This window comes from Artibeus jamaicensis, unplaced genomic scaffold (assembly GCF_021234435.1).
Source record: "Artibeus jamaicensis isolate MK-2021 breed Jamaican fruit bat unplaced genomic scaffold, CSHL_Jam_final scaffold_916, whole genome shotgun sequence".
Classification (NCBI taxonomy): Eukaryota; Metazoa; Chordata; class Mammalia; order Chiroptera; family Phyllostomidae; genus Artibeus; species Artibeus jamaicensis.
The window spans coordinates 38,758,226-38,785,648 of NW_026522059.1; the positions used below are offsets into that span (position 1 = coordinate 38,758,226).

A 27,423-nucleotide genomic window follows, 5' to 3' on the forward strand; every position below is an offset into this window, starting at 1 on the left:
CCCAAAGGGAAAAGGAACAGATGATCCTTAGTAAAGTGGGACCACATTTCTGACAGCATTTGCTGGAAAACCAGGTCCTCAGCAGCGTTCCTCTGCCCCCGACTTCTTTTGTGACATTCCTGGCCCAGCACTGGAACTCAACAAAAAGCACAAAGGTCAGCATGTCAGAGAGAAGCTAGAGTGAAGCGGCCCCGCAGAAGGACGTCTGTGTGGTCATTCCTACCTTCTCAGAAATCCCTCTCCAACAGCTGGTGCTAGGGGAGCATGATAAGTTTCCTTTTTAGCCTTTCCCTTCCTACCCTAAATACAAGTAGAGGAATAAAATGTCTGGAAAGTTAAGAAAAAATACTCATCTACTTAGAAGAGTTCTTGTTTTAGAAAAATACCAAAATTTTACTTACGTAAGCTATCCTGAATATATTTTATTTCTCGTTAGCATCTTATTATAGGCATTACTTATTCTACAGAGCAGCAAGATATTCTTCTTTGGTGATCTTTTTAGAAGCTTTCCAATTGTTTAGACTCTCTACAGTTGGGAATTAAATTAATTTCATTACCTATTAAACATACTAAAAGCCATTTATAACATTTTGCAGTATGTACAGAGTTTCATTTCCTTGGAGATAAAAAGTAGAAATAGGATTATTCTAAACTTAAGCAATATTTGGTTCCATTTCATTGGTAACAAGCTATTAGATACTCAAACTTAAAGAATTTTAGTGCTAGATGGGACCTGGAGCAGGTCAGTGACAAGTTATTATTAAACTATCTCAAAGCAAGATTTTTTTTAGTATTACTTTTTATGGTTTATCTTCAGAAGCAACCCCAGGAAATGCTCCCCCTATGTGGGTCAGAGAATTATGAGCAATGGTTCATACCCAATATTTCTGCGGTCTCCAGGTGCCGCTCAGGAAACATCTGTGCTGTGAAAGTGAACACGGCTGGGGAGGTCAGCACCACAGACAGGCCATGAGGCTGCAGAGAAAGAGAACAGGGGACCGATTGGGCAAGCTGGTTTTCCCTCTGCATGTTAGATATTAAATTACTTTACCCTGTACTCCAAGCAATCAAGAATCGACAAAAAATATTTATAGCAATTACAAGGAATGTAAGGTTTAATTAAAGAAATTATGATGATTTTACCACCAATGGGTGATCCACATTATAATCTTTTGCTTTATATGTCTTCACTAAGCCTGAAATTGGGTAAGACATTCCATGGCTAGAAAAAAAAGAAAGTCTTTATGTTGACATGCAGATATCAGAAATTCAAGTCAAAGCAAAGATCTCTTATGGGAGAGCCCTTCACAGTCTCCTAAGTTATACATTCTGTTTTCTTTGCTATAATGATGTATTGTTATACACTTGATATTTGGTGTTATTCATAACAAAAGCTCTGAAATGTTTAAATTCAAATGCTCATAAAATTATATGCCAATAAAATGTGTTGATGCAGAAGATTCTCTCCAAATATATTAGTTAACTTTATAATCTTGAAGAAATTGAGAATTCACTTTGAAGTTTCTTTAATAAGTTTCAGGGCATGCGTTTTCTGTCTTGCTCTGCAATACTTTGGCAGTGCGCTCCTGCACAAGCTGACCGTGCTGGTGGGAGTTTTATGAAGCAAGATGGGCTGCATCGGACATGCAAGCTTAACCTGCCAGTCATATGTACCACCAATAATTGATACAGCCTTCTGAATGTTACATATTAATGGAGTCGAATCATAAACGATTATTCTAGCCTGAAAGACTTTCAAGAAATAGCTTTTCATTTGTGGGAGTCTGGGGAGAGGGTGAAATTTGCTTTGCTGGAAAACCTTTTTATATCCTCTTGAATTCCTAATGAATAAATAGGATAACATTATAGTTGAACAGATGACTCAAAATATAGATTGTGAGAAGTTAATAAAATTACAATTAATATATTAAAAATAAAATGTTTTATAATAGTCTGTAAGTCAATTAATATGGGTTATTGGACAGCTTTGCACTTATGTACCAAAAGATTTATATTTCACAGAAAATGAAATTTTTGGTGAACTATATAATTATCTATTCCCCTCAAAAAAGGTTACCTTTGCCTATCATCTTTCATGAGGCAGATCAGAAGCTATGGGTCCTTTGATTTGCTGGGTATTTTGCAGTGTGTTTTACTTTTCTCAGGCTCCAGAGTATTCAGAAAATTATTGTTGAGTGTGTTTTCATGATATGAAAGGGTTCATGCAGATTTCAAAGGGACCTTTCCAATGATAGCCAATATTTTAGTTTGTTTCTTTCACTTTGTTATATACATTCTTTGTAAAAACATTAATATAATCCACAATCCTATTTCCTCAAAATAACTGTTATAGAATTATTCCCTCCTCATATTCATATGTATATCTTTAATATATGATCCTACTATGCACTCAGTTTTAAACAATGATTTTGTTACTTAATATTCTTTATAACATTTTCCCATCTTTTTATATTCTTCTAAAATATTATTTTAAAATGTTATTATTATTTTGATTTAGAGAGAGGGGAAGGAAGGGTTGGAGAGAGGGGGAGAAACATTGGTGTGACAGAGTAACATCCATCAGTTACTTTCTGTGTGTGTCCCGACACGGGACGGAACCTCCACCCCAGGCATGTGCCCCAACCAGAAATAACCAGTGACCTTTTGGGTTGCAGGACAATGCCTAATCAAATCACACCAGCTGTGGCCTAAAAAATTATTTTTAATAGCCTTATTTTATTCTTTAAGTACTGCTCTTTAGTTAACCATTCCCAAACTGTAGGAAATTCAGGGTGTTCCTAAATTTTTCAGTTATAAATAACACTTAGGTGATTATCCTTATAAGAAAACACTTTGGTCATATGATTATTATTATTTTTTTGTAAGATACATTTCTAGAAGTATTATTAGTGGGACAAAGGGTAAACACATTTTTCACACTTTGGCAGATCTTGTTCACTTGCTTTTTGGGAAGAGTGATAATCTGTGCACTTCTAAGCAGCAGAGTTTGGGGTGACCAATTATTTTATTGTTGCCTCCTTAGCAAAGGCCTATTCTCAATCCTCAGTGTTCACTGGTATCAATTTTTAAGGCAATATACTAAAGTTCTGATTAAGCAGGTTAATTCTGGGCTAATGGCAAAGATTCTGATCTCTCTTTTTGTGAGAGATTAGAAGAAAATATCTAGATTTTGTGGATTTTAAAAATTCACAACATGTAGCAAGGATGTGGGGAAATCAGAGCCCTCAGCCCCTGCTGGTGAGGATACAGAATGATGCAGCTGCTATGAAAAAACAGCCTGGAAGTTCCTCAAATTTAAATGTAAAATGACCAGAAATTCCGCTCTCTGGTATATAAATCAAGTGAAAACATATGTCTATACAAAAATTTGTACATGAACGTTCATAGCAGTGTTATTCACAATAGCCAAAAAGTGGAAACAACTGAATTGTCCATCAACTGGTGAATGAATAAATAAAATGTGTTATAACCACACAATGGAATGTTACTTGGCAATTAGTTGTACTCAACTAATACATGCATGAATGAACCATGGAACCACTACGCTCAGTTACAGAGGCCAGACACAAAAGGCCAGATATTATATGATCCTATTTGCGTAAAATGTCCAGAATGGACAAATTTATAGATAGAAGGTAGATTAATAGTTGCTTAAGGCTGGGGATATAGGAGGATTGGGAGGTGGCAGCTAAGGGGTACAGAATTTTTCTTTTGGGTGATAAAATGTTATAAAATTGATTGTGGTAATGGTAACTTTATGACTATATTATAAACCCCTGAATTGTACATTTTAAATAGGTGAATTATATAGTATGTAAATTATATGTCAATAAAATTGTTACTAAAAAACCCTATAACCCAATAAACTACATTTGTATTAAGAAAATATTCCAGGATGCTAAGTTAAATTATCTTCTGTCTATAACATGCTGAAATCTTAACACCTGTCCTAAGTTATAAACATTACAAAAGTTGAAAAGCCATAGCTTAGGTGAAGACATAAAATCTTAAATTTGCTCACCACAGATGAACACCAGCATTTCCAAAGCCAATGCCAGCAAAAGCACTTGCCAAGTGCATGTTGGACCTTGCTTCTAGATCATCAGGATTTCTGACAGCCCTGTGGATGATATAAAGACCTAACAATAACACATCAACATTGGCATTTCCTACTGAATAAAGAGCTGCCTTAGGGAAAAATCTGGAAAAAAAAGAAATGCTATTTGGTAGGAAGAAAAATTAGGCAACTTATTCAAACGACATCTTGTCTTCTAAAGGAAAACTGAGGGTAAACATTTTCTCATCAATGGTTTCAGCAGAGGCATAATAAATACGCTGTCAGGCTGCTCATGGGATAAAAGTGCCAGAGGAAGCGGAGCACTGACCCTTGGATTGTGAGAGCTGCTCTAGCAAAGTGCCCTGAGACTCATTCTTCTTCTTCATTTGTCAATGACCTTGACTGCAGCTGTGAATAGCCTTAGAGTAAACATACACTCGGAATGCACAGGGCCCAGACTGGTTTACTGGAGTGAGTCCCTGTCGCCTGGGGCTACCTGCAGGCTACACACAGCCTGCCCAGCCATCTTTCTTTTTGTGACACTGCCCCAGTCGGACCCACTGGAGGCTTCTTATGTTATCTGTGGAAACTGCACATGTTATTTTAATCTTTATTATTGTGGAAGTGGGATGTTATTGTAGGACCAGCTTTTGCTTGCTCTATTTGTCCCCAGTGCCACTTTGGAAAAGCAAATCCTCAAAGGCCCCTTTCAGAAGCGGCTCAGCCTTCCTGCACACACTGTGTGGAAAGCCACCCTAGGGAGAAAGCCTGAGACTGGCAAGCACACCACTTCTCACTTGCTTGCGATTTGCCTGGAGTTAAGGGTTCCTGTTATGAAATAAGAGTGCCCTGGCCTTTTCCCCCTTTCATTTGAAATGGCTGAGTGTTTGAGTCTCCTTTCCAAAACCCGGGGTTTGCTCTGTGTTCCCCAAATAACAAGATGAAAGAGTTGATGACAGAGTTTCAGCCTTTCCTCTGTCCAGTGCTACTCTGCCAAACCTTCTGCTCCTGCCAGAACACACTGGCTGACAGTTATCTGTATCCGCTTCTACCAAATCAGATGCTCCCGTGCTTCCCAGGGGTCCCTACAAGTCTGAAATAGTTTGGTGTCCCTTCCCCTGGCTCTGCCACAAATGCAGTCTAGTCTCCTCTTCATGGTAGCTTCTAGCTCTGGGCCAGAGGAGGCACCATGCTCATGTCGCAGCCTAACTTGCCATGTTCTTTCCCTCCTCCGTGTATAAATACAGAAGTGAGTCCGACTTTGTGGATGTCTTCATGTCTCAGGGATCAACTTTCACCTCTAAGTATATATTTGCTCACCCAGGGGCCTATTATGGTTATGTCATTCATAAATCTTGCATAACCTTTTAGGAAGCCTTTTATATCTCCTGGGACAGACAACTCCACACATTTAATTCTTAAATACATCTCATCTGAGTATACCTTTGCCCAGGGCTCAGATGGGCACAGCCAACATCTGCCTCTGTGGTTATCTTGGTAGCCAAATCTCAAAAGGACATCTCCCCTCATCCTAGCTTTGGTTTGGGGGCTTCAGTGAATAAACCTTGTATCTGCCTCTTTCATAAATTAGAGGCTTCTATTTTGCCCCCTTTTAGTCTTTGTCTTTTTAGACTGAAGGACTTAGTTTTCACCTGTCATCACATGTCCCCCCTAATCCCCCCTTCACGCTCCCAGAAGTTTGCTGATGCTTCTCTACATCCACTGACTGACCTTCTGGTGAAGAGACTTACTCCAGACATGTCAGGATCGGGCATGCTACTTTTATGTAAAGGTGGAATGTGGTTTTTCTCTTCTATTTTTATCCCTTCTGGGTGGCATACCTCTTTAGATACTTAGCGACGATCCGCAAGGCGTGGACTGCCCAGATGTCACTGATTGGGTTGCTGCCCTGGTAGGCTGGCCGAAAGATGGGATTTGAAGGGCAGGGGCTCCGCATGTGGTAGGGAAGGGCAGTGTAGGACTCCAGGGCATGGCTAACAAGAAGTATTTAAAATACACAGATTGAAAGTGTGGTCTTCCTCCTTCCCAACATGAGGATTACAAATGTATTCACTCAACTGTGGATATGCTATGTGGCACTGATAACCACGGTACATTCCACTGGTCAACTCTTGCCCACAACAGTCAATGCTTGTTACAGAAATTAATATAGTGAAGCTTACATTAAAAGCACTGCAGTTTTTTGACCCCTTCTAGTGCAAACAAATCTTTACCATGTTAAATTTTCAAACATTTAAGGAAGGAAAGCACTGAATCTAAAAAAAAATTATTTCCTCCTAAAGCATGTTTATCATTTTATACTTTGCATTAATCAAATACTATACTACACAAGTAGGATCATAATTACTCTACCCTCCCATTACAAGTACGTACAGGGAGTGAGAACACTGACCTGGGGTCACCTGCCCAGGTATAAATCCTACCACTGGATCTTCCCACTGCAGGCTGGGGTTGGGGGTCATCACCATCTCCCTATGATTCCAACATGGGAATAAACAATGCAACATTTTCCTGAGCTACTGTTGAGTTGACTTATGTAAAGTTCTTAGCACATGGTACAAGCACATTGTAAAACTTATTATTCACTGTTATTATTAATTCTTGTCCTGAAAAAAAATCCAATTCTTCTTCCTTAAGTGCCCTAAATTTAGGGTTGGCTATTTCAACACCCAAGCTTCAAAATTTCCACGAACTGCTTGTTGGCCACCAATTCTGTCTAATCCACTGCTGAAGGTAATAATAAACATAACTCTCCAGATCAGTGATGCATTGGGAACACAATATAACATGAATGATTTTTTGCACGAATTACAGCTTTCAGTCTTAGAATGGAGAATTTCCTTTCTTCTATACTTGAGAAGCAGATAACATCTTGAACAAAGCATTAGAACTTTAAAAAAAATTAGTTGGTATGACTTTGTGGTTCTAAACAGGGACTCTGTGGGCAATGCAAGAATAAGGTGTCCACGAGAAGAGGACAGGGTGGTGAGGTTCACTGAGGTACCCTGCATGCATCTTGATTCTGGACCCTAAGAGAAGCCCTGTCTCACCAAGCTGAGCTCACAGAAACTATGTATAAAATCTGAAAGTCCCATTAAATGTATAAAGAGAAATATAGCTGCTGAGGGGTACAAGTACCTGAGTCATCTAGAGAGCATCTTTTCTCCTTGTTGGCAAGTCCTATGGATGCTAATTCAAGATCAGAAGAACCTTGAAGTCCTAACAAAGGGAATTGCCTCTAAGGTTAAATACGTGGGTGTGTCTATCTCCAGAACTGGCCACTGGGGACCAGGGGTAGAGACTTCAGGCCAGTGGTTCTCTTCCTCAGAAAGTACTTGGAAGAGTGAGTACCATAATTTTTTCTTCTGAGCCCATCCCCACCCCTTTTTGATTGACAGTGAAGTGTTTGGGCTTGTGAGTCATTCACTTAAAGGTGACTTCCTTGGTCTATTATATATTTATTAGGTAGTTTCCAATTAGGGAGGATAATCTAATTTCCCTTATTTCCAAGTTGTTAGGGGACAACTCTTCAAAGCATTGACAACTTTGGCCAGGACAGAGTTGAAAACAATTTTGTCCAATTTTTTGGCAGGCAGCATAATGTAGGGAGAAAAGCAGATCACAGACTTGGATAGACCTGGAAATGAATCCTAACTCTGCTGCCTCCTGCTTGTGCAAACTTCATTCAACAGCTATGACATGCCAAGGGGCAGGGATATATAAGTGAGTAAGATGGTCTTATCCTCACCAAGGTCACAGTCCACTGAGGAGATGATAGGCATGTGAAGAGAGAGGTGTCTCAGAAGCAATGCACAAACCCCCAGTGGGGAAGTGCAAAGGATGGAATGGTCGGTTGTACTTGAGGAGAGGGGAGGGCAGGGTCAGTAAAGGCTCCATCAAGGAAAGAATGCTCCAGTGGAACCCAAAAATCAGTTACACAAGCAGATAAAGAGTAGTGCATTGTTGATATTCCAGGGCCAAAGAAATTGGACCTTTGGACATTAAGCATGGAAAGCCACTGAAAGACTTGTAAGGTAGAGTTGTATATGTGTGTATGTGTATTGATTGTCATCTCGAATTCTGCAAGTTTGGTGAGGCCTGTTTGGAGGACAGATAGAAAGACTATGGGATGGAAACAAGCAGACTGATGAGGAGGCTACTGCAACCATTCAGGCAAAAGCTGGGGTAGGCCTACACCAAGGCAGGAGCATTGAAGCAGGAGCAGATCTGAGAGAGATTCAGCAGGACAAAGTGCAGGATCCGATGGCTAGTGTGGGCATGAGAGAAAGGAGGCGTCCCTACTGAGTCCTGTTGCTCACTAAGGTAAGAGACTCAGAGGAGAAGTTGCCAGGTATGTTGGCTGGGGCAGGGGGTGGGGAAAGAGGTGGAAATTAAGAAAATGATCAGATTTCATCAAATTTAAGATATTGTGCATTATAACATACCATTTTAAAAACTGCACTACTGGGGAAGAAAATCCTATACCATGCCACAGATTTTAAGATATGTTCTGATTTGAGATGTTAGAATATGAAAAAATGTGCATGTGCAAATGGATGAAATAGGGTAGCTTGGCACATACTGGTGTGAAGTGCCCATGGGACCTCCGTGAAGCCGTGGAATGAATGGCCTGGAGCTCAGCAGTGAGGTCTGTGGTAGAAGCCACTGATTAGGGAGCCATCTCGCAAAGCAGCTGAAGCCCAGGGAGCTCACAGTATAACTCTGGGCAAGTTACTAAACATCTCAAAGACAGTTCTCCTTTTCATCTGGCACAGAGCTGTGGTGAAGTGATAATGAGTATGAAGTGCTGACATGGCGTGCACAGTCCAGCTCAGGGAATGTCAACTCCCTCCCCTCCCCTCTTCCGTGTTGTGGCAACTCTGGGATTCTCTGGTTAGTGTAGCCACAGAGGCATGCCAGCTTCAACTGCTCCTTTTGCCTGTCCCTGCAGCCACAGCTGCAGCTAGGGTGGTCCATCCTGAACAGCAGGTTTGTGGCTCACCCGGAGCCTCACCTATTTACTACCCTGCTCACTAACAGTGTCCTTCTTTTTCATTTAGGAAAGGGGATAATGACAGTCTAAGCTGAGGTTGCTGTGGAGAGCTAATCAGTGAATGGTTAGTAAGTACTTTCACTGAGAAAATACTGTGCTCTTCCAGCCGGCACCCAGCCATGGCATCTCTTAGGACAATTGGCACAAGCGCTGCAAGACTGAGGGCAAGAGAAAGCTCTGCCACAAGAAGCAGAGATATGAGCTGGGACTCCCTGCTGTCAATACTGATTGGCTCTTGCCTCATACAAGTAGTCTGTGTGCAGGGAAGCAATATGAAGTACTGAGCCTTGAGGTTGGACATGGGCAACTTCTCCTGGGGTTCAGAGTGTTGTAAGCACAAAGCAAGGATTATTGATGTTGTGGACAGAGTGTTCAACAATGAACCGGTCTGTACCAAGACCCTAGCAAAGAACTGCATTGTGCTCATTGACAGCACACAGTATCGACAGTGGTATGAGTCCCACTGTGCACTATCCCTGGGCCACAAGACAAGGGCCAAGATGACTCCTGAGGGAAGAAGAGATTTTAAACAAAAAGCAATCAGGAAAAAATTTCAGGAGAAACATGAAGAAAGGAAAGAGAATGCCACAATCAGTCATTTTCTAGAGGAGCAGTTCCAGCAGGGCAAGCTTCTTGCACACACTGTTCCAAGGTCAGGCCACTGTGGGCAGGCAGATGGCTTGTGCTCCAGGGCATGGAGCTGGAGTTTTATCTGAGGCAAATCAAGGCCCAGAAAGGCAAATAAATCCTCTTCCCTCCTATCTCAGCTCATGTAATAAAGGTTTTCATTGTTCGGGGTGGTGGGGGGGGGGGGAAGGAAGAAAGAAAAAGGAAAGAAAATACTGTCCATAGATCCAGGTACTGAAAATGCCCCTCAGGTACCTACCAAAGCACATCGAAGCCACTGTTGGCGACCACCCGGTCAGGCATATGCAGGGTGTGCAGAGGGTCAATCAGCCCCAGCGTGGGTTTGATGGCTCTGGAACCAATGCCTAGGACAGGGATTTTCAATAGAGGCTATAGGTATAGATGGATGTCATTTACAAACATTGAATAACTTTAGGATGATAAATTATCCTAAAAAATAGAAAAATATGAGATATGAGTTATTCTCACATAGGGAGGCAGCAAGGAGCATGGAAAGAGATCTGGAGTTAGACACCTGAGTTTTCAGTGGAGCAGAAGCTCTTTTCAGTTTGCAGGAGCCAAGTATGTGCATCTCTTCCCAAAGGCAGGCTGAGTGACATCATTGGCTATGGTGGGAGTATTTATGTCACAGGAATTGGCAAAGGCTGTACAAATCAGGGTTTATTTGCTTAGTAAATGTTAGAGAGGTGGTTCACTAGCTCACCCCTGGTTTGGATCTTTGCTCTGCAACTGATCATGTGTCTTTGGGCAAGTCACTTAGCCTCCCTGAATTCTCTGTGAGATTCGACTACACAGTCACAGGGCCTCCGTCCATCATGGAGCTGTTGTAAGGACCACTTTAGATAAAATTATGGGAAAGCCTTTAAAAAATTGTAAGATAAAATTTAAGTGTTGGTAATTATTATTCCTTGATGTCCAAGGATAATGTAATTTAATTTTAAAGAGAAGTTACTAAAAATGTGTGGTTGAAAGTCAATTTATTCTGCTATGAAGGCCTGAAAGAAGGATATTGAGACAGACTCAGAGAGAGGGACATTTCCACTCACTTAGCTGAGAGTCAGAGAAGAAGATAGAATAAAAAGGACAGAGAAGATGGAAAGCAGAGCAGTGGTTACTGGGAATGGGACTGGAGGGATTGCTCTGGAGTGATGGTGGTGCTTTGCATCTTCATTGGGGTGGTAGTTAAATGGGTGTCTATTATTTGTCAAAGTCCATCAAACCAGGCTCTTAAAATGTATGAATCTTATTACAGAAAAGTTATATCTCAATGAAATTGATTTAAAATGTAAAAAAGATATCTAAGAAAAGGAATAACCCTTTATTACTGATGTACCATTGCTAACTTTGGCAGAAAAATGGCCAGTCAAGACTCCAGGCCTTCTAAGTCATGAAAGGCAAGGACCTCATCCAAGATTGCTCTACCCAGCAAAACTTTCATTTAGAATGGAAGGGCAGATAAAGTGCTTCTCAGATAAGGTTAAGTTAAAGGAGTTTATCATCACCAAGCCCTTATTATATGAAATGTTAAAGGGACTATCTAAGAAAAAGAAGATAAAAAACATGCATAGTAAAATGACAGCAAACTCACAATTATTAACAACCACACCTAAAATAAAAACAAAAACTAAGGAAACAACTAGAATAGGAATAGAACCACAGAAATGGAGATCACATGGAGGGTTAGCAACAGGGGAGTGAGAGGAGGAAAGAGGGGGAAAAGATACAGAGAATAAGCAGCATAGATGGTAAGTGGAAAATAGGGGGAGGGCAAGAATAGTATGGGAAATGTAGAAGCTAAAGAACTTATAAGTATGACCCGTGGACATGAACTGAAGGGGGGAATGTGGGTGGGAGGGGCCGTGCAGGGTGGAGTGAAGGGGGGAAATGGGACAACTGTAATAGCATAATCAATAAACTATATTTTTAAAAAGACTCAAGTCTTTTCCATACACTTTTGTAGGCAATTCTCAAAAAGAAGTTTTTTAGACTTCTTCCCTATTTTTGATAGATATTACTTAGAAAAAAATGTGTATATGTATATACCCTTCCCTTAACTCCTTGATTGTTAAATATTAGGATTAAATAAAAGGGGCTAGGTTTGAAAGGTAAAAGAGAGAATTTTTTAAAAAAGTTAATGGGCAAAGTTCTTACCAGTTTTTACTTTCAAGGGCTCATAGTCAAAAATGGCAACTCCAGTAGTTTCACTCCCAGTTCCTGAAGTAGTTGGGACTTGAACAAAATAATATTAATATTAATAGAGCATCTAAATAAAGGTCTGTGGAAATATTTCATTCAGCCTTAGGAAATAAGAAACAAACAGAAGGAGGCTTTGCTGCCCCTGTTGCTTGTCTGATGTTATATCTCTATTCACTTGCATGCATATGTGCCTGCATTAACATGTATGTACAGCAGTACAATGCCCAGGCCAGCATTAACATACATAATGTTTGCATCTGTATTAACATGCATACGTGTAATGTGCATGTTGGCATGTATAGGATGCTTGTGTCTGTTAACACATATGGATGATGTTCACATCTGTATTAAGCACATGTAGGTTTAACATATATGTATGATGTCTTTTTCTGTATTAACAGTGAGGAGCTCTGGGAACCTCAGGCTTCTCTAGCGCCAGAGCTGAAGCAGCTGCAGTTGGATATTCAAATGCAGGCTGCTGGGCAACTCCAGGAAGAAAACTTGGATTTGCCTCTCTAAAAGATGTCTTTATTCTCTCTTGGCAGCAAGCACAGTAATGCTCTGCCTTTGCTGGGCTCGGCTCTGTAGTTCTGTCAAGTTTCTAAACTTTACTAATCACCCCTCTGTGTGATGCCGACACAGTTTCACCAGAGGGTTCCCTTTGCCAGACATCAATTATGCTGCTCCCTGCTGATCGCTCATTCCCATCAAAGCAGCTCATCTGCCGCCACCTCAGTCCTATCCTCTCACAGGCCTGTTAACAATGGGGGCAGAAGAAAGAAGATGAGACTTTAAACTGGCATTTTCCAGTGACCAGTTAGGGCATTTTAGCCATAAAACTTTAAACAGTAATATGCTAACAGTTATAAAATGAGAGGGGAGAAAAAACAGAAAGCTGCTAAGGTCTGTGTGAAACAGACAAGCTATTCTGATTTGCATTTGCATGTCTGTGTCCCTTGCAGCCAGAGAGCAGATGTCTCCCAGAGCTATGTGACCAGGCTGGCCACATGTCCCCGCGCAGAGACAAAGCCTCAGGTCAGCCGAAAAGCCATTATGTAAAGGGAGGGGTTGAGTCAACACCAGGAAAAATAATAGTGAATGTTCCACTTAATCTCCATAGTGGCTGGCAAAGTGGGACAAAACAGAGAGGGGCTTAGAAGACAAACCTACCTATAGGGGGATCTAATGATATGTAAATGATGGCCTTCCCTCCTCCTTCACATAGTGACTTCATAGCTTAAATCTGCAAACTTTCCTACTACTGGCCCGAACTGTTCCAATCTGTGCAATAATGAAGATCAGATTTATAAACAAACAAATTTGCTTTGTTTTGATCTCTAAACAAGGTACTACACTGAAATGAAGAAATCAGAAAGCTTTAGAAACACATACCCTAGAATTCCTGGCTTGCATCTTTCCTAAGGTCTTTTGCCAATTGCCAAAGAGAACAAATGAAAAAACAAGCAAATGAACAATCTTTACCTGCAATCAGAGGCTTCAGAGGCACGGAAACAGGCCTCCCCTTCCCAATGGGGACACTGACGTAATCTAGGAAATCAGAGTGAGGGCTGGACGCATACAGATTAGCGGCTTTGCAGGTGTCCATGGTGGAGCCGCCACCCACAGCAACGTAGGCATCAAAAGCTCCCTTTTTGGCAAACTCAATAGCTTCCATGAAGCTGTGAGAAAGGAAAAGAAAAGCGATTATGTGACATTTTTGAGAAATAAACTTACATGTCACTAAGCAATTTTTGCAGTAAGTTTCAAGCAACAGTGATATGTGTGGGCTTCCATTTAAAGTAAGTAACAACAACAATTAAAAAATACCTTCTATCGGTTGGTTCCACTCTCACATTATCATAAACCTTAAAGCGTATACCATGCTTCACCAGGGAATCCATAACTATTTGTGCAGGAGGGAGCTGGGAGAGGTTCTTATCTGTCATCACACAAACGTTTTTAGCGCCCATGTTTTGTAGGTCCTGCAATAACAAAAATAATTTATAAGTTAGGTCTGATTACACTAGAAATGTAATAGACACTTCTAGCCAACTTAACATTAAACTTTTTCTTTAAACAAAGGACTCAATTGTTGTCCATTTGCATTTGTTTTAAAAGATATGTAACCTCTCCAGTAGACTCTAGAAATCTTAAATACTTGCCATTCCCACTTCCTTTGTAACTCCTGCTCCATATCTAATGTTCGAAACAGCCATCTGAAAAAAAAAAAGATTTTGGTGATGGCTGTATGAGAGATTAACCACTTCACTTCTAAAGCCTGAAATATTTCCTCATTGCCTAGAGAATAAAGTATACGTCCCGTACCATGGCCTTCCTGTTCACTCTATCTGGCCAGACTCACCCTACCTCTTTAAGCAAACCTTGGCTCTAGCCACACTGAAATTACTTATCTTTTTCCAGACACATCATAAACTCTCCATTGTTTCCTCAGCTTGAAATGCCTGCCTTTCCTTGTCTCCACAAGTAAGTAACCTCTCAAATTTCTTATTTTCCAATTTAAATGTTACTTCCTCAGATATTTTCACCTCTTCATTCATTCATCCAACCATTCATCACCCAACCATTCTTCTACCCAACTATCCTTGCATGCACGTATGCATCCATCCATCCAATCGTCCACCTGTTTTTCCACCCACCCAATGCTACCGAGTGCCTACTAGGCTCCAGATTCTGTGCTAGGCTCTGCTGGTACAACTATGAACAAGAGAAACAGTCTCATAAAGTTTACAGCTGAGAGAAGAGCTTCTATACCAATGGATGAATAGTCACTATTGGCCCAAAGATGTGTTTTGTTTGATCCACAATATGTTTAGATTTCTTTATTGAATTGGCTCATAACTTTTAAAAATCGGCATAAAAACATCCAATGTGACTGTGCGATCTCTCTGAAATAACTGGGTGCATGGGCCTGCATCCCCATGTGGCAGCCATCCTGTGGGAATGAGGGGAGGACAGTCTTCAGAAGGCCTGTACACTCAGTGCACTCAGCACTGTCCTCATCCAGCCTGTTCGTGGGCTGGCTGACTGTCCACCCTGGTGACATTTAATTTACAAGTCCTGAACTGGGAAAAGACATGGATTTAAACAAATAATTATGTAATTACAGTGTGATAAAGATTCACCAGAATGAGTTGTTTCTTTACCCTTATGTGAAAAGGTTACTTGATATAATCTTTAGGGGTTGTTATACTTACAAAACTAAAGAAGATTTAACATGCAGCATATATAAACTGAAAAGTTTATAGAACTGGGAATTTGTCTTATTTTAATGGCCATACAGAAGATGGTATTCTAATCATTACTCATGTTATCAGAAGATTTATATTCCATTATCCTAACAAGGTATTTTGCTAAACAGGGCCAGATCAAATATTGAGATTAAGGGACACCAATTAATAGCAGACTTTAAATGAGATAATAATGCATACTCTAGTTGTATTTTTTAGATCATCCATGAAAGAAAGAAGGGCTGATAAATTTACCTCAAAGGCATAATCTGTCGTTTTTCCAGAAGGTGCAGGCCCGGGAGCTAGAAATGTAAAAGTTAGTATCAGTGCAGGCCTCAAAAACAGCAAAATATCGTTATTTGATAGTAAATTAGTATTCTAGCAGTGAACATAAGCATCTCCCTTGCAGCCTTGCCTGAAATATATTTTTCAGGTTTCATTGTTGCATATCAAATTAAAATTAAAACTATATTTTAAGAGAATGCAATGCTAACTTGTCTGATTGTGTGAAAATAAAGTTACTTAAAATATTTCCCCATTGAAATTAACATATACTTTTGAAAACATGTGTAAAAAATATTTTACAAAAAGATATCTTCTAGACTCAAGAGTTGGGTTATTGTTAGAGAACAATTATTAGCAGATTCATTAATTAGAATCTTGCTCACACTTCTTACAGTACTGTGATCATTTGTTTCAATTAATAATTTTTCCAAGGAGGTTACTTATCACAATAAGGTATTTCTATTTTTCAAGATTATAAATATAAACATTTTAGCTCTCTTTGTGAAATGTAGTTAAAATTTTTTATAAATTGATACTTCTTTGTAACAGTTGTAGGTAGGGCAAAATGCTTTTCTGCGTATTGGAACAACAAGCGGGCCCCACTAAATGTCCTTGTTTTTATCTACTTACTTTTAAATCAGTCCTGGTTCGTCTAATCTATTACTCTAGTGACTCAAGTTTAGGAAAGGACATAAATTGGATCCTATTAAACTGTGAAGTTAACTTTCTCTAAATTACTGATTTTAATCACCCATATAGGAAATTCCCCATTCTTTGTTGAAATCCAGTAAGAGTTGGAGAAAATCAGCTGAAGGCAAAGTTCTGCACAGGCTCTCGAGGGCCAGAAAGCCTTCTGTTTGGTGAATGACCGTTAATGAATGGGCAGTCCCTTGGCTTGTCCTGCAGTGTGAGTCACTCCACCGGCCGCAAAGCACTCAGTTTTCCTGTCTCTGTTCCACTCCCAACAGGCCTCTCTGCGGGTTTCTGCTTTGGGTCCTTTTGGCCAGACCCCTTACTTTTCATCCCTCTCCTCCCCTTGCTGTTTATATGTGACCTTTCCTTCCAAGAGGTGAAATCAGTGTTTGTGTCAGTAATTCATGTGACATTCTGACAACTCGCTGAAGTTACAATGAGCTTCCTGCTGGTCTGTGCACAATGGAGTGGGTAAGAATTAAGACATTTGTGGGAAATGAAAACTTCTCATTATTTTTAATTATTAAGAAATAGAGCTATTTTAATAGAATATTATTTTTAAAAATTAATGAACAAATTTTTAATTCTAGGAACCGCCTTGCTCTTTAGCTTCTTTCTTTTTTTGAGATGTATTACAACATTCAAAAAATTTCATCTTTATGGTTTGATGTCTCGGACAATCCTAAGAGTCTCTTCATGGCATCATTTTTAGCTTTGCAAATAATTCTATTTAAAACAGAAAAACATTATAAAACAAATTAAATACATATTAGAACCAAACACACAATCAGCAGCATGTATTCAGCTAACTTTGTGTAATTAGAAGCACATATTACCAATTTCTAGTGAAAAGGCAGCCATTTTCATCAACCTCCTTCTCCTATCCCTTGATTTGCTTGCTTTACCCTTTGCCCAAGTGTAACAGAGTGCCAACTGTGGAAACGGGAATTGTGGCCAGTTTAAAAACACAAAATGTATCATTACCTTGGGAGTAAGTATGAGAATGAGTTGGGCACTGGCATCTAGGGAGAAGGAGAAAAAAAAAAAGGCAAAACTGTAAAGCAAAACTGTAAAATCCAAAGATAGGACAAAGTAACTTGCTCTGCAGTCTTACAACGGTAGCAAAATAGTAGCTATTGGCAAAGATTGGACATAGAAAAAAATCAGAAATCACCATGGACAAAAATTCGGCCTGAGTCTTCCAGTGTTGTAAGCTCTTTTTTTTTCATTAATTCTCCAAGCAGTACTTAATAAATGCCCGCGAGCGTTCTGGGGACACAGGCAAGTTTAAGATGGAGTCCCTGGGCTCAGCGCTTACCAGTTAAAAGCTTTGATGAAACTGACCCGAGGTTAACTACTCACACACTTCCTTTTACCCACCTGTGTTTTCCCATTGTCGTCAGGTGTTTAATTCGTCTTCATACAGGTTCTGGGCCTCATCTGCTGGCCTTCCTGAGGAGGCCACCTCCCGCCTCCGCCTCCTTCCTTCCTCTGCCAAAATCCAGGGACCAGCGACCACCTCCTAGACTCCCCGTGCCTGTCCACTTCCGCCTGAATTGCACTCCCACCTGCTCCTCTACCCTTGCCTTCCGTATTCCTTCCCTGTCTTGGTAGCATCCTCCTTCGTGGACAGTCCCCTTCTCCAGCTTCCTTTTGTCCTGCTCATTATGTTTGTTGAGAAAGGGTTTTGTTTGTATTTATTGCCCAGAGGACTTTGTCATAGTGGGGTTCCTATAGATACCCGAGTGTATAACCTCCCCCATTCAAATTTGTAATGAAAACATCTGAATGAGAAGGAGAAAGAAAAAGGTTGAATTCAGTGGTAGTCAAGATCTCAAAAACCAGAAGTCAAAACTACAGGGGAAGCCAGCGTGAGCGCTACCGTGAATCACAGCTGCCATCTAGTGGGCGAAGTTGAGCACGCCAGGCGCTACGGGTTCCCCGGGAGCATCCCAGCCGGTCTGATCCAGCTGCAGGCTCCCCCAGGAGAAATGAAAGTAGGCAAGGCCAAGGTGTTCTCTCCTTCACAGGTGGGCTTATTTCCCTCCAAGGACAAGAAAAGAGGTGCAAAGGGAAGGAAAAAATCACACGCAAAGCTTTCATCCCATCCCCTCTTGCCTTATCAGGAGCTCTGTCCTGTATTTACTAGTTCTCCCCCTTACTTGATCTTGTTGTATCATGTTTCAGATTTTCATGCTTAGAACTCTCAACCTCATTTCCCTTTGGGCTTGTTCTTTCTGTGGTGCTGCACTCCTGACCTACATCTGCTGGCCCCATTTCCTTGCCTCCCACACATTCTTTGGCCCCCTAAAATCAGCTGCTGTCTTCACAAGTCCCAGCTTTCCTACTGTATCCTCACTCCTCAGACCTCCTCCCAGCACCATGCTCTCAAAGCACTGGACACTGTGGGCCCGAAATGCTCTTGGCTTCTAGGACTCCCTGCTCACCTGCAGTTATTCTCCTTGTGGCTTCTTTTCCACTCTGCCCATTGCTTTAAATGTTGGCTTCTGTCTTGGGCTCACCCCTCACCCTTTGTAACCAACCGTGCATCAAGGCCCCCAGTATTTCTCTACCCAGATCTGCCCACTGCTCTGGGGCCCTCTGCCACTCTCTTGTTCCAGTGTTATCTCTCATCTGGTTTATTATCAAGTTCCTAACATGCTTCTCTTCACTCCACCTTTGCCACACTGTGGCCAGGGGTATATTTCCAATGATGTCACTCCCTTGTTTAAAAGTACTTTGATGGCTCTTAGATGAAGTTCAGGTGAGGCCCTGCTAACCTCTCTAGCCTAGCTCCTCATCACCCTCCATCTCTGGGGCTGAGCTCTTAAAAAATAAACTTGGTTCTTTTAATCAACCACACATGCTCTTGCCTCTAGAACTTTGTCCTTATTTTCTCTGCCTGGAACTTACCTTCCCCACTCTTCTGGATAACTAGTGTTCTTTTCTGTTGCCAATTCTGATGTCAGTTCCCCACTCTTCTGGATAACTAGTGTTCTTTTCTGTTGGCAATTCTGATGTCTTCTCCGAACTTTGTCCTTATTTTCTCTGCCTGGAACTTACCATCCCCACTCTTCTGGGTAACTAGTGTTCTTTTCTGTTGCCAATTCTGATGTCAGTTGCCCTAGGCATTTTCCCCTAAGGCCTGGGGGCCACGGAAGGCACCCTCTCTCTGTGATCCCTGCACTTACCTTCTCATTAAAACCGTTACCACACTGCCTCTTTCCTGTTTCCATTTGCCTCCAGTATGTAAATTTTGTGGTAACAAGACACGAGCTAACCTTTTCCACAACTTTATCTGCAGTGGCTAGCATAGTGCTGGGCACAAAGTCAGCCCTTTATACTGAATAGATGAGTAATGAATGAAGACATTTTAAATTCCCTGACCTTCTCTGTTTTCCTAGTGTGCAAAGACACAGAACTTGACTTGGGGAAGGAAGAATAGACTGGTCTCCCCCACTTTCTTAGAATGGCCCAAAGCCACTGATGAGCTTCTTGGCTCCTAGGAGAAGTAGAGGAAACCCCAGTTAGAGCAAACACCTCACCCACCCACCTCCTGGCTCTGGCCTAACCCTCTGGCTTCCCTCCCTGCGTCACTGATAAACTGGCCATGCTTTTAGCAAATGCCTGCCCCTCACCTGTGTACTACGTCTCAGTCCCACTCAAGGGCATTACTAGTTGTTCCTCCTTATCAAAATTTCCCTTGCGATAGACCTTTTTCCATATCGTATTAGAAAGCAAACAGCTTTCAGCAGCTGTGAAACAGGAAATACCGGCTGGGCAGAGGACCTCAGGTCTCCTTGTCCTCCTAGCCCTTCATCCTCCCCCAAAGGCCCTCAGTAAAATGGTTTTATCTCCCCACCCCACAAAGCAAACGATAACCTTCTCTTGTTCCTCTTCCCTCTCCTGATGCTGCCCCCACCTCTCTCCTTCCCTTTACCTGACTATACCTGCTCTCTCCAATTTCTCTTCTCCTATCAGCTCTGGAACCTCTTCCAATTGGCCTTTGCCCATGATTCCACTGACAAGGTCACTAAAATCCTCACCTTGCTAATACCTGACTCACTTCTAAGTTCAGTTCTCATCTTACCTGACCTGTCAACAGCATCCTGTTGTCCATTACCTCCTCCCTGGAAACATTTTCTTCCCTTGGCTTCTAGGACACCACTCTCCGGTTTTCTCCCTCCCACACTGGCTGCTTGCTCCTTGACCGATTGCTCTTCATGCTCTGAGTCTGAATGCTACAGGGTCCTAGAATGCAGCCCATGGGCTTTTCTCTTTCCACACTCACTCCCTGAGTAACCTTACCTGGTCTCGTGGCCATGAATACCTTCTATGATGACTTCCACATTTATCTTCTAGTTTAGGCCTCTCACCTGAATTCCAGGTTCAACTGCACTTGAATATCTATTAGGCATCTCAGTTTCCCTGCTTAAGACTCAGCTTCCCTCGAAGCCTCCTCCCCACTCCAGGTTAATGGCAACTTCATCTTTCCAGTTGTTCAGGTAAAAAATATTGGGGTCATCCTTGGCCACCCACCTGGCCCCCAATGTCTCTGACCTTGTCTCCCCCTCATGCACTCTGCTCCAGGCACCATGTTCTAAAACCACACTGGGTATTGCTTCACCTCTAGGCACCTCCCCAGAGAGCCACATGGTTCACTCCCTCCCTCCATTGGTCTTTCTGCAACAGTTAATTCTCAGTGAGTGTGATCAGCTGAGTCCCTGAAGATATCTGGGGTCCCATTTCCTGGAATCTGTGAATATTACTTTATAAAGCACATCTGCTGGTGTGGTTAAATTAAGGATTATGGGATGGAGAGATTATCCTGGATTATCTGGCTGGGCCCTAAATGTAATCACAAGCATCCTCATAAGGGAGCCAGAGGGAGATCTGGCATAGCAGGCAATGCGACTACTGAAGCAGGATTCTACATTGCTGGCTGTGAAGCTGGAGAAAGGGGCCACAAGCAGAGGAATTTAAGGAGCACAGCTCTAGAAACTGGATAGAGCACGACACATTAGTTCTCCCCTAGAACCTCTGAAGGGAGTGTGGCCTTCATTTTGGCCCAGTAAAACTGATTTTAGACTTCTCAAACGTCAGAACTGTAAGAGAATAAATATGTACACAGCCAGAATATATGAGTTCATATTATGGCTGTGCAATTTGCTTAGCTGTGTGACACCAAATTCTTTTTCTCCATGCCACTGTGTTCACAATAATCTGTGACAGCAGCAATAAGAAACGATGAGGTCTTCTCTGACCATCTTTTCTAAAACTGCATCCCCTCCTCCAACACCCAATCTCCCTTTGCTTTATCTTGTTCATCAACATCTAATTTACTCTAAACTTACTAGTTTATTGTCTGTTCCGCCTGCCCCATGCACACAATTAAGTGCCAGGGATGTTGGGCTGTTTTGTTCCCAGTGTACCCCAGGGGATGAGAACTCTGTAAATATGCAGTTATTGTGATGTCTTTCCCTTCTGGGTTTTCTCCCATCTCTTTGGCCAGGACTCCAGTCCTTTAATGCTGATGTCTTTTCCTCCATTCAAAATGCAAATTATTTGCAAATCCAGATGCCTAAGGAGGCCAGTAGGTAACGTAAATAAGAGGCCAGAGCACGTCAGAGTGGCTGCTGTGTGGAGTGAGCGGTGGGCTGTGCTGGGTCTCTCAGGAAGCTGGAGTGCACCCCTGTCCAAAGGAGGTGGCCACGGCCTCGGCCCCTGCAGACTTCCTCCAGATGTGGGTCCCATCATGCCATTTCCCAATTTGCCAAGATTTTTATTTGAAAAATCTCTTTTAAATGCTTACCTTATTTAAAAAAATGTGTAGGACCAACAATGCACCATTTTACTACTTAGGCTGTAACAGTGCTGCTCCCCAGGACTTCATTCTCAGCCCTTTTTGTCTATGCTTACAGTTTGCCAGGGCATTTGCTGCCACCCTATGGTGCGTTCTCAACTTGCTCCTGAATTCCAGAATAATATATTCAATTCCCGGCTGGGGGTCTTCATCTGGATATTCCTGAGTCATGTCCAACTCAAAATGTCCAGGACTTGTAAGTCATCACCTTCCTCCCAAAGTGAACTCTCTTACAGTCCCGACTTCAGTAAATGTCCCCACTATTTAACTGATGCCCCAGGCAGAAACCTCCATTTCTCTTTACCTCACTAAAACTATACAAAATCTTGCTGATTCTAACCAATTCCTCAATATTTCTCATATCTACCTTGTGTACTGGCTGCCTCTCCTCAGTGTCTGAAGCCATCATCTTTCAGCTGGAGCACTCTGCAACCACCTCCAGTATCTCCACTCTCAACTGCCACCAGCAAGCTCTAACTTAATTCTAATTATGCCACATGCCTTTCTCACGTGACCATTCTGAAAACATATCTACATGACACTTCCAGGGCATAGAAATGGTGTTGCTTGGTGAAAAGGTCTCTGATGACACAAGTTTAGAATGAAGAGTTTAAATACAATTGACCATTTGCTCCCCTTGCCTGATTTCTCAGAGCCCTTCCTGTGCTCACACACATCCCGAGTGTCCAAGAGAGCTATGCACCAGTGAGCAGTTTCCCAAATCTATTTGGTCATTGAATTCTTTTTTTATGGGGCATTTCAACATATTAGTGTTTTCACAGTAAGAATTATTGCTTCCACAATTTCCCATTATCCACACAACACAATTCAAACTCCTTAGATGAGAACAAGAAATGTAAAACCAGAATATATGAGTTCATATTATGGCTGTGCAATTTGCTTAGCTGTGTGACACCAAATTCTTTTTCTCCATGCCTTTATTTCTTCACCTATGAGGATACAATACAGTATTGCGAAGGGTTGTTGTAAGGATTACAGTTACTATTAATAGTAAGTGTAAAGTGTGTAGGACAGTGCCTGGCACATGGTTAAGTGCCCAGTAAGTTCTATTTTCTTTTTATGGTCTTTTACCATCTGTCTTTTCCTATGAAGGGGCTGGAGGGTGCACTTTCTACTTCTCTTGCCTCTGGTGCTTCTCTTCCCTTGGCCTGAAATTTCTCTCTAGTGCCCCCTATCACCTTATTTTTCTCCACCTGTTTGAATTTTTCCAGGCCCAATATTGCACCAGCACATCCAACGAGTATTTTATCAGACGGCTGCTTATGTACCTTTTTTTTTTTTTTACAAAGTCATACACATCATAACATTTTAACAGTCCTGCTGTAACAGTGCTGCACATGAGAGGGAGTGAAGCTTCGGGTGACTTCTCAGCTTCATCTTTCTCTTCTACACTCTCTGTCCACTGCATTCCGCCCAGACCTGTTTTACAAACCCTAACCGCTCAACCCTATATCCTACTAGACTTTATAGTGTTCCAGTGTCTTTCATCTTTGTATCCCCAGCTCCTAGAATAGTTTTTTGGCACTTAACATGCACCCAGTATAAGTGCATTGATTGGATACACGAATTTGTCTCGGTCACTGTGCCATGAGCTGACATGACATGGGACCAGGCACTATCCTCTCTGGGCCTGTTTCCTTAACTGTATATAGAACGGGGTAAAAACCTGCCTCACAGCGCAATGCGTGATTGCGTGGTACTGTGACAACGCTGTCTCGCCCAGCGCACTGCAGTAGCCCCTTCCCCAAGTTAATGAAAGTAACCCAAGGAACAGTGCGCGGGGCCCAGGCGCATCACGCCCAGAGGGGCTGCGTGGGAACCATGTCACCCTCGGGTCCCCCACCCGCCCACCGGGCCCCCGCACTCACGCTGCACGCTGCAGTTGCCTCAGCAAGTGCGCGACACGAGAGCGGGAGGCAGCGGCCATGACTGCGCGTCTGTCTCCCCGTGGTCCCGCCCCCAACCCCCATGCTGGCCAATTCCTGCAGCGCCCGCCTCCTTCCTAGGACTGCCCACCAGCCTCCCGAGCTCAGCCCCCAGCGTAAGCCCTGGGGCTCAGGACCACTTTCCCACTAGCCAAAACCTCAACTGTCGCAGGGGTATCTCCCCATCCAGCTTTGAAACTGCTCGGTGCGGTTTTGGATACTTACGTCTCTCTACCTGGAACCCTCTAATTCACACGAAGGGAACGAGAAAACCATGACCCTTCTTTTCCCACTAATTTCTTTAAAATGCTATGACTTCTTAAAGTACTTTCAGAAAAAAAAATAAGACACTATTTAAACTGTTTCAGCAAACAAGAACCCTGCAAAGAGCCCGAGGGTCCCTTTTTACAGGATCCATGCTGTGTTCGATTGATAAATCATGCAAGTGTGAACGCAAACATGCCCAAAGAACACAGCAACATGACCACTCCCCGCCGCTGCAGTGGCGACCACCGCCAGCAGCCCTCGAGGCCACCACCACCACCAAGTTGAGATTTAAAAAGTTAAGTGTTAACTGCTCTGTGAATGGCTAGGTTTTTGATGAAGTTGTTCAGGATTCCACTAAATGGTTCAATGAGCACATAAAACTTTCCGTGATTAGGCTATACTCTCTGAGAGGGGACAGCAGCCCCAAGTGCATCCACGTCCAAGTGGAAAAGATAATCAATGATCAACTTGGCAAAGTTCAACTTTAACTTAGAAAGCATCCTGTATAATGACTAAGCATGTATCTTAAGTATCATGTAAGAAATCAGTATTTTCTTTCATAGCAATTTCCAAAAGTAACCTTATAAAATGAGAACAGTGAAAAAAAAATGAATTTCCCATTTTAATTTCCTATCAGTTGTCACAGCAAAAAGTACAGTAGAGTGACTTTCAGTTCTGTAATAGCAGCAAACCCTGCCCTGAATTCTAGATCTACTACGAATCTTTTTTAGGAGATACTTAGTTTTACAAGGATGTTACTGAGATCAAATTAGAAAAAAGAGACCCAGAATAGCTATAAACATTTTACCACTTACACCAGCTCAGCTCAATTTGACAAAATAATCAAAATAAGAAAATATTCCCATTAAGAAATCTGTAGGTTTTCTGTCTTCCCAAAACAGACCCTACTTGAAACTAAATAAACTGAGAATATAAATGTTGAAAGATGTGAATATTCTCTGGATTAAGGACGATTACCATTATTTAGTTAGGCTCAAATTTATCATTTGTAACAAATCAATGTTTTCAGTGTTCAAAAGCAGAAAGTCTTTTTGTCAGAAATACCAGTTATACCACACCTTCAATATTATATCTGATACTAAAAGAGATATAATTTTTTTACAGTGGTATCACTGTAATAATCACAATTCAGTTCCTTTTGTGTTTTTTACAGAGTAAAAGAAAATTATCTATTCAAGGTATCCAGGTCACTCGCTTTACTTAAAATTTCTACCAATAAGCCAACAAGTTAAAAGCAGTATTAGCTACAGACATACTTTTATTAAATAACTTCACCATTACTTTTAAGGCCAGTTCTGAAAATGTGATCTTTGTGTCCCACTTTTGAGAAATACACAAGCTTGTAATAAAAATAACGCCTAACAATTCTCCCTCACACCACATCCAAAATTTAAAAAAAAAAGAAAAAAAAGATGGCTTTTTCGACCAAATTCTTATGTCCTCAAATACATCCTTTAGATTTCCAGCCAAAGGCCTAGTCATTGGGAAAAAAAAATTAATCTGTAAAGTCCAACATTTACATACTTCTTGAGGGGAGAGCATTCCTATCCCTACAACCTCAAGTTCAATGAAGTCGGTGGCCTTCTTTATCCCCCTACAGGTCTTGGATCTCAACATTTAGAATAGTTCTCAGTTTACAGGCAGGCGGGTCAGAGGGTGAACTTTACTTCCTTTTCTTTCCTCCTTGGCGTTGCCCTCCTTTCCTCTTGCTACCCAAGCCAGGTGCCCGGGAATTCATCTTGCTTCCCAAGCTTCCTTTACTCTTCCCCCTCAGGCTGGGTGGACCCCCTTTCCTCTTGCCTGCAGGCTCCTGCCGGTGCCCCCTTCTCTTGCCCTTTTGGCTCATTTTCCTCCTCTTGGCAGCCTCTTCCTGGTCCTCTTCCCTCATCTGCTTATTGGTGGCCCTTGTCACGTCCAGCTGAGGTTTTTTGCTGTTCATGACTCGTAGCATCTCCAACTGGCTCTTTTTCTCCGCTGCAAAGTCCCCAAAAAGGGGCTGAAACTTTCTTTTCTTGCCGGAGCCCCGGGGTGCCTTCTCCTTGGGCAGGCGCTCCTGGAAGCGCCCCACAGAAGCAGTGGAGACCTTGGCCACTTGCAAGGCGCGGCCCAGCTCCTCCTTACTCTGGTGTCCGGTAGGGTGCATACCGGCCGAGCTGGGCAGCTGCATCTTGTGCGCACGGGCTAAGTTACGTAGCCGGTTCAGCTCGTTCTTGGCCACTCGTTCCTTTTTAGCCTGAATCCGCTTGGCAAACTGGTCTTCCATGGGGTCGGCATTGCCCGGCACTTCGATCAACCACTCCTTAGTGTCGTCGCGGGCGCGCTGGTATCCCCAGCGGCGCCGCCACTGGCCACTCACCTCGTCCCACACCAAGTTGGTTTTCTTCTTGGGACGGATGCCCTTAAGTCGCGCGAACTGCTGCCAGCGTGTCAGGGGCCGCGGCCGGGGAACTGGCTTCTCGCGCGGCAGGCGAGTGGTGGGTTCCGGCAGCTGCGCCACCACCGCCTCCTCCACGCGCTCCGTCGGCAGCTGCCACAGCTGGTTTATGAGCAGCTGCGTGTTGTCCCGCGCCAAAGCCCTCAGCTCGGCCTCCGGCGGGGGTCCCCCGCGTCGCAGGCCTGTTGGGGGGTTCCGGTCCGAAGCCAGTAGGTTACCCAGATCGAACTCCAGTTCCAGCTCTTTGTGGACCGTGATGCGCTGCAGCTTCTCCGCTTCATCCTGCTCCGCCTTTGCCAGCAGCTCCTCTACGCTCTGGCCCTCCATAGCTCCGGCTTTGCTCACTAGGTCCGGGAAGACAGTTTAAATTACTTCTCCGCCAGTACCGGTTCGGGGGAAACACAACCACGTGTGAGCATTCACCGGCGCAGCCCGGAAAAGAAAACTTCACTTCCGGAGCAACCGGAACTGTCCCGTAACCGTCAACTGGAAAAGAGGCCGGCAGAGGGCGGTGTTGGAGAGCAGATAGTATTTGAAGCGGCCCTTCGGCTCGAGCTGGGCTGGACGTAGAACTGGCGCGAGGAGATCCTTGTAAGAATAGCAGAGTCTAAAATGAGACTGCGTCTCTCACGAGGCGGCGGCGTAGGTGGGCGGCGCAAGTTCCTAGGGC

General features: G+C 42.6%; 2 protein-coding genes and 1 pseudogene across 3 annotated transcripts in view; 1 reads left to right on the forward strand and 2 right to left on the reverse strand.

The window, feature by feature from the left end:
- Positions 1-24,051, reverse strand: part of ADHFE1 (alcohol dehydrogenase iron containing 1) — a 32,880-nt gene extending 8,829 nt beyond the window's left edge. Inside the window, exons 1-12 of one of the 2 annotated variants that reach the window (XM_037148947.2) lie at positions 23,975-24,051; positions 17,207-17,244; positions 15,500-15,546; positions 14,159-14,212; positions 13,824-13,978; positions 13,479-13,675; positions 11,952-12,029; positions 10,039-10,144; positions 5,920-6,072; positions 4,043-4,141; positions 1,144-1,222; positions 879-975 (exon numbers count right to left, since the gene is read on the reverse strand). In XM_037148947.2, coding sequence (XP_037004842.2) covers positions 879-975; positions 1,144-1,222; positions 4,043-4,141; positions 5,920-6,072; positions 10,039-10,144; positions 11,952-12,029; positions 13,479-13,675; positions 13,824-13,978; positions 14,159-14,212; positions 15,500-15,546; positions 17,207-17,244; positions 23,975-24,033 — 1,162 coding nt within the window. In that variant the 5' untranslated portion in view covers positions 24,034-24,051. Of the gene's footprint in view, positions 1-878; positions 976-1,143; positions 1,223-4,042; positions 4,142-5,919; positions 6,073-10,038; positions 10,145-11,951; positions 12,030-13,478; positions 13,676-13,823; positions 13,979-14,158; positions 14,213-15,499; positions 15,547-17,206; positions 17,245-17,602; positions 20,018-23,974 lie in introns of those variants that run through there. The other variant, XM_053661189.1, reaches the window with a different exon arrangement.
- LOC119051963 (40S ribosomal protein S8-like) lies at positions 8,721-9,897 on the forward strand (annotated as a pseudogene).
- A 1,508-nt stretch (positions 24,052-25,559) lies between the features above and the next one.
- On the reverse strand, positions 25,560-27,185 carry RRS1 (ribosome biogenesis regulator 1 homolog). The gene has a single exon (XM_037148961.2). The coding sequence runs from the start codon at positions 27,078-27,080 to the stop codon at positions 25,983-25,985; it is 1,098 nt and encodes a 365-aa protein (XP_037004856.1). The 5' UTR covers positions 27,081-27,185; the 3' UTR covers positions 25,560-25,982.
- Positions 27,186-27,423: the final 238 nt, after the last annotated feature.

Bases quoted from the DNA above. Each gene is read 5' to 3' on its own strand.
- RRS1 (XM_037148961.2), bottom strand. From the start codon at position 27,080: ATGGAGGGCCAGAGCGTAGAGGAGCTGCTGGCAAAGGCGGAGCAGGAT.